At 46.3% G+C, this 16,503-nt stretch overlaps 1 protein-coding gene across 1 annotated transcript; it reads right to left on the reverse strand.

Annotated features, from left to right (window-relative positions):
• Positions 1 to 289: 289 nt before the first annotated feature.
• On the reverse strand, positions 290 to 15,160 carry LOC135387754 (uncharacterized). Its single transcript, XM_064616852.1, has 9 exons — positions 15,058 to 15,160; positions 13,717 to 13,869; positions 12,926 to 13,130; positions 12,690 to 12,861; positions 12,042 to 12,187; positions 8,972 to 9,098; positions 4,084 to 4,248; positions 696 to 848; positions 290 to 640 (listed from the first exon to the last, which is right to left on the reverse strand). Exons 1-9 carry the CDS (start codon positions 15,158 to 15,160, stop codon positions 413 to 415), a joined length of 1,452 nt encoding a protein of 483 aa, XP_064472922.1. The 3' UTR covers positions 290 to 412.
• Positions 15,161 to 16,503: the final 1,343 nt, after the last annotated feature.

Below are 16,503 nucleotides of genomic sequence, written 5' to 3' on the forward strand. Positions count from 1 at the left end.
AAGTTCCTGTCAAGTTCCTGTCCAGTTCAAGTACGTGTATTCAAACAAGCTACCCGCTGCTGCGTAAGCACAAGCGCTGAACGTCGCGTCTTTTCGTGCAATGCGGTGCAGCCTCAGGATATTCCGTAGAAGACAAGAAATACTGATGCTGTCGTGTGAAAAGTGTGCTAAAACACCGTGCGAATGCTCAACATTTCGCGATTTCTGCTCCGTGTTTTTTCTTTTTTCTTTTTTCACTAGAATATCCCGTTGGGTTGTCGCACGTCCCACTCAACACAACCACGTGACGTTCAAATCAAAACCTCGTTGCACTTTAATGTATGTTTCTATCTGCGACCATTAGCACCTCTACAACATAAATATCAAGCGAGACTCGACTGCCCACTGTATCAATTTAACACACAACGCACGCCTATGAAGGAGGCAACAGCCACTCTTGTCTTATACCCCGTTCGACGATATCAACCGTCTCGTTGATAACACACTCGGTCATCGGTTTCAACATGTAGTCCTTAATGCGGCGGACGTAGCCGAAACCTTGTACGAAATCAGTGTTACAGATGTTATGGACGTCGGCGTACTGGAGGTCAAACACGACCCAGCCACCACGATGCGTGCTGTCGTGGCATGCCTTGCACATCTGAAACACGGAAGCCGGTTATTTCCTAACCACTGTCATTTGTGCGGCTACTCACTTTCATTTGCATGGTCGCCCAGCTGTCGTAGGCTCCCTCCCAATAAGTGTAGCTTGATCTCATGACCCGGGTAATCCGCACAGGGTCCACACGGTCCTGTGCGTCGGCGTTTCGGTATTGACGATATCGGTCATCGGTGCTATTAACGCATGTCTGAAAAATGGGTTGCAGGTTTTTAGAGTGGGTTTTTACAATTACAGCAGATCGATTGTGCAACAGAGCGCAAGTCGTGAAACACAACACAGTGCCTTCGAGAGATACATCAACGGTACCCCTTGACACGTAGAAAGTAATAGGTGACTTGTCAGTCGCCTGTATAGATCACTTTACTGCTTACAAACAAGACGCGCCATCTGCGCATGCGCGGTGTTGGTGTGGGCAGCGCACTGAACGCAGCCGTGCGAATGCTTTCCGCAAGTGCAGCATCGGCTGTGTTGCACTGCTATGCAACACAGTGCATTCGAGAGAAACATCAACGGTATACCCTTGACACGTAGAAAGAAATAGGTGACTTGTCAGTCGCCTGTATAGATCACTTTACTGCTTACAAACAAGACGCGCCATCTGCGCATGCGCGGTGTTGGTGTGGGCAGCGCACTGAACGCAGCCGTGCGAATGCTTTCCGCAAGTGCAGCATCGGCTGTGTTGCACTGCTATGCAACACAGTGCATTCGAGAGAAACATCAACGGTATACCCTTGACACGTAGAAAGAAATAGGTGACTTGTCAGTCGCCTGTATAGATCACTTTACTGCTTACAAACAAGACGCGCCATCTGCGCATGCGCGGTGTTGGTGTCGGCAGCAGACTGAACGCGGCCGTGCGAATGCTTTGCGGAAGTGCAACATCGGCTGTGTTGCACTGCTCCACCGCTCTCGACTGTCTCTTTCCACAATCCCCGAAATAATTTAGAATTCTGAAGAAATGGGACAAGTGTTGATGCAAAACGAAATTTGTTTATGAACGGTATAAAACATGCCAATCCCTGCATTACATCGACATCGACATTGCACACAATTGGACAGCCCATCCGCAAGACATGCCCCGATCACAATCGAATTGCAGTATATGTAATATTTTCGCCCGGCGAGTTTACTGCTGATACTGAGCAAGCGTACAAGTCACTGGAATCACACAATTACCTTACCTTCCATTACATGTTTGAAAGGGGCTGACTTGCTATACTGTGCACCGATTCATGTTAGCCTCGTTTTTGTACACAGGTATAAACCTCTACCAGACAAACGTCATTATGACGTTGGTAGACAGACCGAAACCTAAACAGATCGGAAGGGGAGAGCTGGGTTCCACGAATGGGAAATTCTCCGCTGCCTCCTATTGAAAGAAAAGTAGGACCGAAGGTCGCGTCCCTTTCAGAGACCATCGTAATCCCCTCAAGACAGTGGCTTTCGGGCGCGACCTTGTTCGCCACTGGCTTTGAACGTAGTTCAACTCTACCAAACTCGTCCCAAGCAGCACAATGTACTGAAAGTCGAGTGCAATAGGGGTGGACGGGTAGGTGGGAGACCTTGAACGAACTGGTGAAGCTAAAGAACATTGATAAGACACATACCGTCCACCCCTATTGCACTCGACTTTCGGTACATTGTGATGCTTGGGGTGGCGCTGTCGAACATTATGATGTCATTTGTTTACAAACAGGTAGAGGTCTATTGTCAGGGAATCCCACAAAGGCAACAGGGAGTTTTAGGAAAAAGAAGTTTCACGATAACGTATCCGAAAACATGATAAGCCGGTCGCCTGATTCCTTTGGAGTGGCTGACATCACGTTGCTGATGTCTGATTGATTGACGGCGATACGGAGTCGGAGTCGTTTAACTTATCAAAACGATTCCAACACACAAGAACGATTCACAATCAAACGATTCCTTCGTTCTGCGTTGCTCGGGAGCGATGAAAAGTGATTTCGTCACCCTTTCCCCATCGAGTTGTACACCCGAAGAACAACCGGATTTGTTGCATGCCCTCTTTGCATGAAAACCCACTCCAATCACTCCAATTGACTGCTGTTTTGCCCACACCAAGCAGACAATCTGCTGACTGCAGCGCCGCCGCAAGCAGTGACGTCGCGCGCAAATAGGGCGGTTTTCCTTTGTGTTTTTGTGGGACACACATCCCAAAAACCAAGAAACGATACCACGCCTAGAGCACTGCACAAGCTGGGCCTAAGCCTTTTTGCGAGCCTTGCTGGGCTCGGGTTCCACATTATGGCCCGGGCCGGAACAGGACTCGTATATTGCCAGTCCTAGATCTGGTACGAACCAGTGTTTCCCGTGTGTTAGTTACCCACGGTCAACCTTTACAGCCGGTTACACTGGGCTGTGTAGGGCGGGACCGCGTGAACCATAGAAATTTCTCGGGGCTTGTGTATAGGAATTGAATGATGGCAGCCGAAGAAAAGGCGCAGCAGTGCGATTCGAACCCACATCCTATGCTGAGCGGATCACCTATGCATCTATGTTGAGCAGAGTTGATCCAACGCTCGCTTTCCGTATGCCACGAAACACCACTCGTCAAGATACTGCATTAATTCATCGAATGCGACACGATGTGGCTTTTACAGTTCAGTGGCGTTACCGCTTGAGACAGGTTGACTCTCCCAGATGCTGGCACTGCGGTGCTCTAGAGGATCTAGAGCACATTCTTCTTCATTGCGCACACTACGAACCATCCCGAACCGTACTCTCCGGGTCTCTTAGTCAGCTGGACTCTCGCCCTTTCTGTCTATCAAAATTGCTTGGGCCCTGGCCGAATCCAGCACATCAACGATCTGCGCTCAAAATTCATCTGACCTTTTTGAACAGAATAGGACTTCGATCCTTCACTCTAAAAACAGAACTTCACCGCATACTACGCTATGCGCCAACCATTGCAACGAACCATAGGGTTATAGCTTTTGATTCGAAGAGAGAGGGAGGTGTACGCCTTTTTGTGTCAATTATCATATCCAAACTGACACAAAAAGTTCTCTTTCGAATCAGAAGGGATAACCCTATCATTCGTGGCAATGGTTGGCGCAAAGTGTTCTATGTGGTGATGTTTTGTTTTTGGAGTGTTCTTGTGAAGGGGCTGATTTCATTCCCTACATCACCACCAGCAATGGAGCAGAGTATCGCCCCTGGCGATCGGAAACTCCCCATTCATCATCTTAAGATATACTTGTTGTTGTTGTTGAGCCCGCGCTCTCTGATGCCACCATTCGCTTGAGGCGATTCTCCGCATGAGGCGATTCTCCGAATACACGTATGTTGCAATATAGATATGGCACCGAGGGGAAATAGTTCTTAAACCCTGTGGCGTGTTCTTGACACCGCGTCGAAAGCGTCAGCTACTTCCAGCGACGAACTTAATAGATGAAAGCCCATACGTAGTTCAGGATGTCGCCAATGATGGTCTCGTTGCAGTTTCTCATTCCTCCCGGGGGCCTCGTTTTCTCAGTGTACATTGACCACCGACCGTGCACCGTCAGAGACAGTAGCTGAACGACGTCAGGTGGTATTTTTAGCATGTTCCTGAAGTTGAGGGAGTCATTCTGAAACAAGACGAAACGTGTGCTGATTAACTCCCCAGTCATCGCAACGGGTTCGGCCGATGGCGGAGTGAAGGGACCGTCATATCGTATGTCCGCAAAGAAATATACAAGAAATAGAAATCTGGTGTCGTCCCGTTACCTGCGTAACTTGGTAAAAGAAACCCCTACCCCTTAGTCTGTACCCTTAAAAATACGTCTAATGCAATTTTGTAGGATTGTAAGTTTTATTTTACACGGGACGGCACGCTTATAAGGCACGCCGCTCCAAAGGTACAGATCATGATTACATCTAGTATAAGATACGCCTGTATCAGGCGCGCGGATGATAATGTACATGCAGCTTATATCAGTGAAACGATTATTATTGTTTATCGTTCCAATCAGGCTTGTAACAAAATTTTGCCACACACCGAACTTCAGAACAGAACTTCACCGCATAGCACGCCCCTAACCAACCGTCATCACGAATGACACAGTTCTCTTTGGAAAACGAGAGGTGTTCTTCTGGGACACTTATGCAGTTACGATAGTCACAAAAGGGCGTACGCCCCGTGATAACGGTATCGTTATTGTGTCATGGTTGACCTTCACCGTGCTTTGTGGCGAAGTCATTTTCTAGTGCGCACACGCGCACACGAAACACTTGAAAGCGAACATATTCGACACTAGTGTGTCTGGTTGGGTGAGAACTATGATAGTAACGAAAATCTCCAACCAAGGTACAGGACGGGGATACCCGACGTTTCGGAGCCAGTTCGGTTCCTTTTTCAGGGGTGACTGTAGTTGCCGTTGGCAGCAGCGTTCTTGCCGTGGTTCGAATTTCGTGATTCGTCGGATTGTTTTTCAGTCACGTGACGGAGGCCGCTGATGTACACGCTGGGTAACGCTCCAACAGATCGGTTAAGGTTTCCAGGTGTGGATTGTATATGACACCTACATTCTTTTGATCTGATTACACTCAAGGTCGATGATGCAGGAGTTTTGAAAGTCGATAGGATGGTCTCGAACTTGACAGTGTTCGGCGAGAGCGCTTCGTTCGATGTCAGACTTCTGTACATCATTCTTATGTTGCCGTAGCCTTTCGGGGAAGTATGATGCGCTGCATTTGGTGCATGGAATTTTATAGACTACACCTTGTGCTTTTTCATTCGGTGGGCGATCTTTCGGCCGCGGTATATAGTGTCCGATTGTTGAGACGGGTTTGTGAGACACACACAAACCCGTCTCAGCAATCGGACTTCGATGGCGCCATCTGTTCACGAATTATCCAGCCGGGAGATTTTGGTGGGACACCCGGTATATGGCACGATCACCTGGCAAGGTTAACACCTCGAAAGCCCGGTATTCCTCTACATAATCGTATGGCAGCCTTCGCTCGCGTCCGATCATGCTGTCGGTGTTACAACATCCAGCTGCCCTCTCATGAAGACACTTCCTTCTGTGCTTTGTCTACTTTGAAGGGAAAGCAAGATTCACAGGAGAGTCGTAGTACGTCATCGACTCCAGCTACTGGCACAGACAGTAGCATAGGCTGCGAGTCGACTCTCGAGCACCTCTAACACTGAATAGATGATTTCAGGAAATCCCATTGCTCCGTGCGCACCCGTTGCATCCTGGGAGATTATTGTCATCAGAAAGAGAGAACAGCCCTCCACGTTTCGTTTACGCTGACCTTGACACCTCGTCGACAATAGGCCGAGAGAGGAGAAATCGAACAAGATTGGAGACCTTTCCCTCGTTTCTGATAACCAAGTTCCCATAGTTCAAAGCGGCGCTAAGCTCTCTGGGATTTTCTGAAGTCGTCTATTGTGGGATGACGTCACGGGAGCCACGCTGCGATACACCTTCCGTATATATGTACTAAAATTCGCTATTGAATCCAATACTGGAATATTCCGACATTCAGAACTCGTCATTGAAAGCAAATCTACAACAGATCACAGTTATCTCCTGCGTGGCGAAGCGCATTAAAGAAAGAAAAACATATTGCAGAACTGTGTTCTAGACGCGTCGATTGTGACTATAGCGTTGTGGTTGACCCGTGTAGTCAAGATGTGCCTGTAATCAGTAATCACAACTACAGGCCATTCCAGCCGACACCAGCCAGCGGTGTAGCTCAACCCTCTTCGATTTAGCTGAAAAAAAAAGTGTGCATAGCGGCTTCTCAAGATTTTGTAATAACAATAATTCGTGGCATTACGTCGCGAGACAACTGCGATCATGCGAGCGACGCCACAGTGGTCGGGTCCGTTGATTAATTTTGTCCACCTGAGGGTTCCTTAACGTGCCTCGAAATCTCGATACAGGGCACACCACGTTTAACGTCCGTCGCGGAAGACCGTGTCTAAGCAAATTGTACCCTTCTACCCAGTTGCCACCGTCCTCCGCCGGATCTGAACCCGCGATCTTGGGATCAGAAGGCGGACGCGCTACCGACTAAGCCACCGAGGGCGGCCAATCTTTTCTTTTCTTGATCCTTGTTGATTGATTGATTTTGATCACCTCGAACTTGGCCCAAACACGAAGAAGTGTCATACGTTCCGCGACTCCTAATACAGATTTCTGTGCTTTCTTTGCCCGGTGTTAGAGACGAAGGGTCCATCTAGCTTCCCGAAGGGTATATGGAGGACAAACCTGGTTACGTGGTGAGGCTAACTTTACGACTAATTTTCGGCAAGTTAACATCCTTGCAGGAGCCCTAGATTATTTGTGCTCAAACTACCGTACGGAGACTAGCTTTGTCATCGTTCCTGATCACCTGACACTGTTAGGGCCAATTCTCACTTGGCGACGAGCCCGGCGCGACGTCGTGAGCGAAATAAACGCACATTTCAGGGGGTTGGGAGAGAGGAGACGTCGAGCCTTAAAAAATTGCCGTGCCGAACTTGTTCCACGACGTCGGCGAGAGCTTCCGACAACGATATCCTGGCGACCAATAAGGTGACAGAAAGGACACGCCTCCCGATTTTTCGCCTGCTTTGGACGACGGAATGCCACTGAGGTGGGAACAGAAATTACTGATGGTGGAGCAGAATGAGGCATGCTGCATCCAGGGCAGTGGCGTAGCCAGACCTCAATAGTAGGGGGGGGGGGGGGGGGGGGCTCGATACAAAAACCCACTCCCCATTCCCCGATGCCGCTTATCCTGGGTACGCAGACACACTCAGATTTGTGCACAGAGAGATCAGTAGGGAATACGTTAACGTTTCCTAGTGCGTTTACATATAGGGTGTCATGAGCGGTGAGACTGCCTCACGATAGACGCCGATAACTGATTTTGGTAAGAAATTTTGATACGGTCACCCCCCCCCCCCCCCCCCCGTCGTTATATATACTATTTTTTCTCCTTTGATTCGCACGATTTGAGTGAGTCCCACTGATTATTACTTACACTGATTATTACCACTGACTGCTATTACTTTGAGCCTATATCTTCTGTTCTGGTATATGCAGCGGGAACATCTACTTCCAGTGGAAGATAAAGTGCGGTGCAGGCATATATTCAGCTTTTTTTCTTTTTTTACTTTCTGCCGTAAATGAAGGGCGCACAAGATCATAATACATGGTTTCCAAAGACTGTTATGGCGCCTCCTGACGAGCTCTGAGACAATAGTTGTAGACAGCTGTCGCAGCAAAATCCGAAAACAGTGGAAGAAAAAGAAAAGGTTTGTCAACGACGCAGCGTGGCTCCTGACGTCTTTTCATGTGCTCTCCGGTTTGCTGCTGCGCCAACGAATGGCGGGCCGAGTCGCAAGTCAGGACCTACGCTGTCCTTTGAGAAACAAGTTCCCTCATTCCCTCATAGAGCTATCGCCGTAAAAAGATAGTAATGGTACCTCACAGAGAGGGATGCGAATTTTTTGTCCCGTTTAATACGCCAGCAGATTTTTAACATGTTATAGCAGAGGGTCTGTTTGTGAAATGGTGCGATTGTTTTCACTTCTCAGTCGACTTCCGTTATGTGAAAACAACCAGAAACGACGACGAAGTCGTTGGCAAAGTGTCATAATGCTACAGATGGGATGTGAATGCGCTGAAGAGTTTTTTTTTTTTTTCTTAAGGCTACACATGTACACTTTAGATTTTAAAAAATGGGTAGGACCTCTTTTCACAATAGAGGTTCACAACACGTTCACGGAAGCATCACTTACTTCCTTCTTACTTACTTCCTTACTTACACACTTACTTAGACTTACTCACTTGTTACTTTTTACAGCCTCAACTATCAAATGAGCTGCCGCTGAGCTGAGTATGGGTGACGAAAAATTTTTCGCGTTTAAGAAAAATACGCCTATAGATTTCCAATGTTATACTAGAGGATCCGTTCTATACAAATTTGACGATTTTTTTCAGTACGTAGACGGCCTGAGGTATGTGAAAACAGTATCTCACAAGTGTCTTTTTGGCGAATGGCCAATATTCTGGATCGCTTAGTTGAACAATAAATACAGATCAGCTACATAGAAAAAATATCGAGGAAACACCCCTAAGGGAATACACACTAAGAGGGTCCGTGCCGCACCGCTGTCTGGTTTCGGCGCTGTCTGGCCCACTTTTACTTCTTTGTGCTTGCTACAACCCTGGTAAGAGGGAGTACTGATTAAGCTGCTTTGTGCAGCTTTTTCTGTATTTCCGGTTTCGCTTAGAAATACAACACGTGCATAAAGCAACACATGGCGTTGCTTGAAGTTCACATGAGTTATGTTACACGAAAGATACTTACGAATGTCGGCTGGTCGTACATAATGGCACGCGTCCACAAAGAAGGTCCTGTGGTGCTGCACTGGGGGTCTAGCAAGTGAGTTCGGAGGTATGTCGTAAGAAAAAGCACAGCGTCAGGTTTCACGTCACTGAAACAAAATGTACAGCATATACTATGTATAAAAGATACGCGATGAATGCACAAAAAAAAACAATCGTCGTCTGTTTGCAGGACATTTTTGTCATATCTTTTAGTGCTGGCCACTGGTAGCCACGAAGCAGATGACATGGACGGATTTCATTCCTTGTTGACCAAAGACCACGCTTATTGTGAATCCCACACGAAATAGTGGCGCAGTTTGACGGACGATTATCTATATGAAATACATGGCAAGCGAATACATCGACCGTTATAGACATTGAGACCATACTTCTACAAGCTTTACTCAGACTTCTGTATTCGCGCCTGAAGGTAAAGCCAGGCTTCCAAGTGAAAGTTCGTAATCTACGTAATAATTAAATAGATGTTTCATCTCTGTCTGCTCAACCACATCACCGCCAGCAATGGGGTACGGTAGCGCCCCTGGCGACGAAACTCCCCACTCTCATCGTGTCGAAAGGTAGGACTTGGCACGACGCTCGAACCCATACTACCGCCCCACATTGCTACGGGATCGAACCTCAAGCCAGCAGTGTACCTATAGTGCGCTACCGAGACCGGCGCATCGCCTCTCCCACCTCTACGGGTGCCTTGAACTATCTTCTGGGGGCATATTTTGCAACTTCTTCCCCATTCCACAGAGTTCTATGGGTTCTGTGAGTTAATAGTAGTTCTGTTCTACCGTATTTTCCAGTGTATAACGCACGCGTTATACAGTATAAAAGTACCCTGAAGAGGTCCTGCGCTTTTCAGGTCAGTAACAAATTCTAGTCTCTTCCAGGGTGTGCTGCGAGTTTCTCACAAATCTCTTAGGGTCAATTGACAAAGCCGCCGAAAGGGCGCCGGGCTTAATAAAAATTAATGCTGCTTAAGGATGCTATTGAGCAGTCAATAATCCTGAATTCATATCAGAAGGCTGGCGTGATTGAGAAGGGACGCGAAACTAAATATGTTTCAAATAAAGCATATGCATATATTATACACCGCCTCGGTTTATTGTGTATGGTGGTGGCAGTACAGAAACTTGTAGCAAAATTGCGGTGCGCGTTATACATGGAACTTTTTTTCAAACTCTGCCCGTTTTTAGGGGTGCGCGTTATACACCGCAAAATACGGTAGTTCAATGCTGTCAGTAGTGGAGGAGTTCTACTCTAGTTCTAGTTCAAGTTGGGGGGGGGGGGGTTAAAAACAACCTTTTTTTTTTCGATGTCGATCCTCCCTTCATCAAAGCAGATGGAAAAGTAAACATTATCTTATCTATGGGTGATTGTTTGCCGCAGTGTGACGCGACGCCGTTTATGGGCTATGGTTTTTTAGGCGCATCTGTGAAGCAAGAGGCCTTATTTACCATAGTACAAGGTACGACCTAGATACGACAAGACACGGCCCATAGGGCTGTATATATTATATAGCAGGAGGACGAAAGGAAGCTCTGCACAGGAAACGTTTCCTTGCACTTATCCACAACGTATTTTTGAAGAAAATGCTATGGGAACACCATGGATGCCGGCTTCTGCAGTGATACGGCCAGCGGTACACCCTCCCTGGGAGAGTATGTGACTAATTACATAATTAACTAGTTGATTGATGAGCTCAGTCGAAGCGAGACAGCAGAATGAGAGACAATGAGAACGAAATATGTTTTCGTTGAATCTATAGGTACTCCGTGGAAAATCAGCTCGTAACGAGTTTTCTCCATGGAAAGTATCCAGATCCAGTAAAGATTTTGTGATCAGGCGATTCGTACCATAGTCCTCCGTGTCGACTGTCTTGTTTTCCTATGAGCACAAAGAGACGCTTACAAAAACTTAGAGCCCGCAAGAAATTATGCATGATTAAGAGAAAGCTGTGTGCCCCTTTTCCCTGTATTTTTTCTCCCCACTCATCGTCACTAATCGAAGTTATTGTTGTTCTTGTTCTGGACGGCGTACAGACTTGGACAGATGGGGAAAAGACAGCAAGATGGGGAAAAGTGTCAGACGCGAGGGGGGGGGGGTTAGTATGTGTCCACCTGGGCCAAGTCAGGGGATATGTGCCCCTGTGAAGCTCCTGTTAATCGGAGTGTTAGATAATGCTTCACCTCGCATTTAGATGCATTCTTTGAAAGGATATCCGCCTGGTCAACCGCGAAAACGGTATCCATCCTGCTGTCCGCGTTTTCTAAAAAACGAAAAAAAGAAAAACTCTGCTGCGGATAAAAATGGTCATGGTCCACTTTGGTTTCATTGGCTTCAATGGTTATGGTCTAGTTTGCTTTCATTCACTCTCACATTACATGTGCTCTGACGGCTTACGGCCTCACTTATCCTAGTAATCTTCAACCTCTCCTCCTCGCTCAGAAGAGAGCCCTGAGAACTATTCTAAATCTGGAACCCCGTCAGTCAGTTTCACGTGTATTCCTGCTCTTGGGGATACATTCAGTATATAACCTTTTAAACTACAAGGTCGCTTTAATGATGCACAACTTGTTTTATGTCCCTACCAGTAGATATCACCTGCTAATGCAGGTCTCTGAAACACTACTCTCTTCGACACGATGTAACCAGACTTCCGTACCCTACCTCACGAACTAACTATGGGTACTTCTCGTTGATAACTCGAAGTTACCAGAAAGCTTCCGGTCATATCAACAATTACAGCGAGTTTAAACGGAAGATTAGAAGTCATTTTCTTTAAGTTTGTTGCGTTTTTGCAGTGTCGCAGGTTAAACTGCTTGGCGCTCCTCACTCTATACCTATAACACTTCTTGTATTTGCAGTTTGGACTGTCATACAGGGCTCGCCCTCACAGTCCTGTTCTGTTCTGTTCTATGTATGTAGTAGAAAACGATGAAGAGCAATAGAAAGATTAAAAAAGAAGAAAGAAACAGTCTATATCACCCGTTCGTTACTTAAGCCAATGACAGCTGAAATCAACGACGTACGGGACTCACTCTAGCAGACGTTGAAAGTGACTGGCCATATTCTTCAGTGCAGCGTCGGCGTCCGTGACATTGTGTGCAAGGGGAGAGACGCCGAGGAACAAGTAGCCGAAACGGTCAGATGTGCCTCGGGCACGTTCCTGGCACATGCGAATTTTCTAAGTACAAAGAGAAAGTGTTGGTTAACATTTATAGAGGTGAAAGCCGGTAACTTCTCAAAAGAATGGCCGGAAATGAGAGTATAGTGGGTGTGGGAAATATTGGACATACCCGCTCTGTCCCGCACACTCAATCTGTACTCGCAAATCGCCAGACTCCGCGGGCATCTATGGGTAACCGCAGGTATACATTCCCAAGATAACATTACACATCGTGGACCATGGAAAATCCAGCAACCCGCCTATCTTACGCACACAAACAGTCCTCCGCACTAACGAAGCGCTACGAGAAAGCTTGTTCACTTTAGTTCGAGGGCGCACTAGCAGAATTATCTCAAGCATCCGAGAGTTTTTAACCCATAATTCCCCCTGATCCCTCGTTGTCAGTCAGGTACCATACAGTTCGGCCAATGAAGACTGATCCGTTAAGTACTGATGAAGTCAGTAACAACGAATGAAACGGGCATGAAACCACCCTTATCATGATGATCAATATACTTACCAGTAAAAGACTGGTGAACTCTTGGACCTCAGCATCTGATGTGGCGTTCCCGAAATCCAAGTCCAATGTGCTGTAGTGCTGCACATTCTCGACGTATAGATCATCCGTAGGACAGTAGGCCATAGAAGTGTTTGAATGTTTGTCAAATTGCGAGATAACGTCTTTTCTGATCCTGGACCAAAGACACACACATCAGTGTAACGCGCTGAGTATCGAAGGTAAACGTCCCTACTTACTCCTGCCTTATATCGATGCCACACCGTGTGCTGTTCAATTTAGATGTAATGGCAATGAATTCTCGCAATTCTTCGTGGGATGCTGACGTGAACGGATTCGAAAGGGGCCTGTACATGAGGAAATCGCAGAGGCCATCGGGAACGCTCGGCATTGCTGCATCGCTGGTCGGGTTAGCCGTGCAGATCAAAATTTTGGGATTCAGAGCTGAAAAAGCAGGATACAAGATCACCGCAAGTACGAAAGAGCAACGTTGACTCAACGACTGAAACCGCAGTTGTATAAGCAGAATAAAACATGGTGGTAGGAATTCCAATGGTAGTCTGTGTTGTCAGGCGATGTTTTGCGTCCTTCCGTTCGTTTACAATAATTAAGTAATTATATTAGTGTATTTCCAATTACTAATTTTCTATTCATTAATGAATAAAATGGAATTCACCATTGTGAATTCTTCGCCGAAAACCTCAGCACCTCTCCCGCTGTGGTCGCTTGAAAAGTCACGAAAATATCCCTCTCCATCGCCCATGTTCTGCCAGTCTCTTTGCTCAGCTAGCCTCTCGCTCTCTTATTGCTGGATACTGCTGGATTGCTGTTCTTATTGTTATCTTCCCAGAGTAACCGCGAGCAACTGGACAGAATCTTACAGATCATTACAAAAAATAAAATCGTTATTGTTGGTAGGATGTCTTCGTGGCATTCCAACTCGTACCATCTTCTTAAGCCTTCCTCCGAACGACACTTCCACCACCTCCACGTGTAAACCAACGTGCAAGAAACGTTTTCAGCTACTTACGAGGCTTCACCGGTGCCCCAGTTGCCTCGTCCGTTGCCGATGAAGGTACCGATGAAGGTGCCGAGGAATCAGCAGAACCAGAAGGCGGATCAAAGTTATCATCGTCGTCCCCATCCCCATCAGAATCTGAGTCCGATCCTTGCGATCCGAACACTAGTAAACATAAATAGCACGTCTGTCACGACTCTAATAGTATGCATATGTAGGCGGCATAAAGGCCCGCCGTCGGTAAAGCTTCTTCCTTATACAGAGGACTCTAGCAGATTGGATTCTATTGGATTGGATTCTAGAGATTCAGAACAAAGGCCCGCCGTCGGTGAAGCTTCTTTTTCCTTATACAGAGGACTCTAGCACATTGGATTGGATTGGATTCTATGGATTCAGAACAACGAAGTCGTGTTTTCGAGAAATTTACAGAAACATGCCGCAATAGCAGTTGAGCTGTTGAATCCCTCTCTCATAGAGAGAACGTCACGCGGGCGTTTCGTCGGATAGGCCAATGACTGGGTGGCACCATTGTGACGTGTGCATCGGCCTCTCGTCCGCTAAGTTTCCAGGCGTATTTCCTTACTGTACGTCGCAACTTCGTCTCGTTCAACACACCCCATGTTTCGAAGCCTGTTTTGTTCCTCTCTGACACCAATGTGAACATACGGGTGGGGGGGGGGGGGGCGTATAGTGGGTGTTGTGTCAGCACAGCTCTGTGCTGCTATGTACCTCTTATTTATTTCAGCTTTATTTTTAGTTAATAGCCATGGTCATTAATCGACCCATGAAATCCTTCAGGACAGCGAAGGCATCAACTGTCTTACCCCCGGGTTTGCGACAACGCCATTGGACTGCCACAGTTCCGCTCAAGACAACAAGAATTGTCCGGTCGATTGACCCAACAGCCTGTGTGACAGGACAGGCCATCAAAAGAAGTGTCCGATTAGCTTTCCACTTCGTTTTCGTAGTACACGTTGTGTTGTATGTTACAGGGCATGGAAACGGAAAGACAGTGTCTACATAGAATAGTGGTTTAGTTTTTAGCGATAGACTAGCTGGAGAGATCGCTACACTCCTGTAGACAAAGTGCAGGAAAGAAGTCATGGTCACGCAGGTCCTAAAGTTAGACCATCAACTTTTAGCATCGAAAATTGGAAAATCCTGCCATCAGGTAAAAGTACATACATTAAAGCAAATGTGTCTGTAGGTTTTGCTTAATTGTGTTTGCTTACGCCCGCTTTTTAGCAATTTTATTATGATCAGACTCTCACCCAAAAGGCAATTTACTAATGCGAGTGAAACAGACACCCCATCAAGTGACACTCTTTTTCATAAAACCGGTTGAGAACTCACCTGTGACAGCCACTCCAGCTATTACAAGCAGTACTAGTATACCGCCAGCAATCAAGATCAGTCTTTTTCTGTTATCGCTGCAGGAGAAAAAGATTGGTACCATGCGAGTTAGCATTAATGCGTCGTAACGTGGCGTCGTAATCGACCCCACAGCTGGCGCTAGTAATACTGCACCGTTACGTACAACGACATCCTTTTTCTAGTCCAATTCCAATCCAATTCTAATCCAATCCTAATCCAATTCTAAGCCATAATCAAGTTCTAATCCAACACAAGCCAAATACAAAGCCTTGGCCGCCATTAGTTCCGCTCACTTCACGTTGATTGGCTCATGCTAAGCCTACTGATCTTTGATTGGCTGAATGTAGCTCCGCTCCTTTATGCTAATAGGAGATATGCGAAATAGCACCATCTGTCGAGTGCGCCGCTCCCGACCGCCATGGCTAAGGCAGATCTCTCACGAGCTGCAGCGCGGCTTGAGAGGATTCCGCTAAAGAGAAGTCCACGGCCGCAATTTTTGAAGCACGACTTCTCGGTGGAGTACAGAACATTTCGGCAGAATGTACGAATGACAAACTGTTCAGAACTCTAGTCTCAGCAGCAGAAATAGTCCTACAGTTTTGCGATCGATTCCATTTTCAGCGAGATCTCACACGGCATTTATCATCGACGTTCGGCATTTGCATTTACTTTGTTTTCTGCAATACTTCACTTTTTAGTTTTAGCTGATATTCTGATGGTAAGATTAAATGAGATACTGGTCTTATAAAAGGGAATATTTTGATGCAGGAGTTTTTCATACCATTTGCCGCACTGTGCCGAGCAATTTCTTCCTTAATGTTTTGAGATTCTGGTAACCACGCCACGGTTGTAGTGCTGCTGCATTTGGTAGTTGTGATATATAATTAGACGATATAGTACTAAGTTTCAGATTTAGATGTTGGAAGGTATCTGGTTCTATCATTGCTGCTTGCTCTCCTTAAGCCACGACTTGACCCGTTTGTCGAGCATGTGACTTCATGACCAACATTTATTTGTTATTGAATAAATAAATATTTGATCAACATAAATGCCATGATTCTGAACCTGTAATAAGAGTGGTTTTATCCTACGTAGTTCAACTACAAGAAGTGATCTTCCTTAACGCACACACAAACACAAATAAGATTTAAAAGCAAATATTCATAGATGATGTCCTATTATCGCGTTCTGGCCTATTTAGTGGTTCGACTAATTTCTTTTCTTACTTTCCCTTGTGCACGAGAAACTGGAACACTGTAGAGAACACATGTAGAAACCGCAAATTATTGTACACATGCTTATTTGGAGTTAGGATGTACGTCAAGAGAGCGCACTAGGTACATATGCAAAACAATATTCCAATCTATCACATTTGACAATTCACCGGCGGGTTATGATATAATTCACCATAAGTTCAGTGATTTT

This window comes from Ornithodoros turicata, chromosome 3, assembly GCF_037126465.1.
Source record: "Ornithodoros turicata isolate Travis chromosome 3, ASM3712646v1, whole genome shotgun sequence".
Lineage (NCBI taxonomy): Eukaryota > Metazoa > Arthropoda > Arachnida > Ixodida > Argasidae > Ornithodoros > Ornithodoros turicata.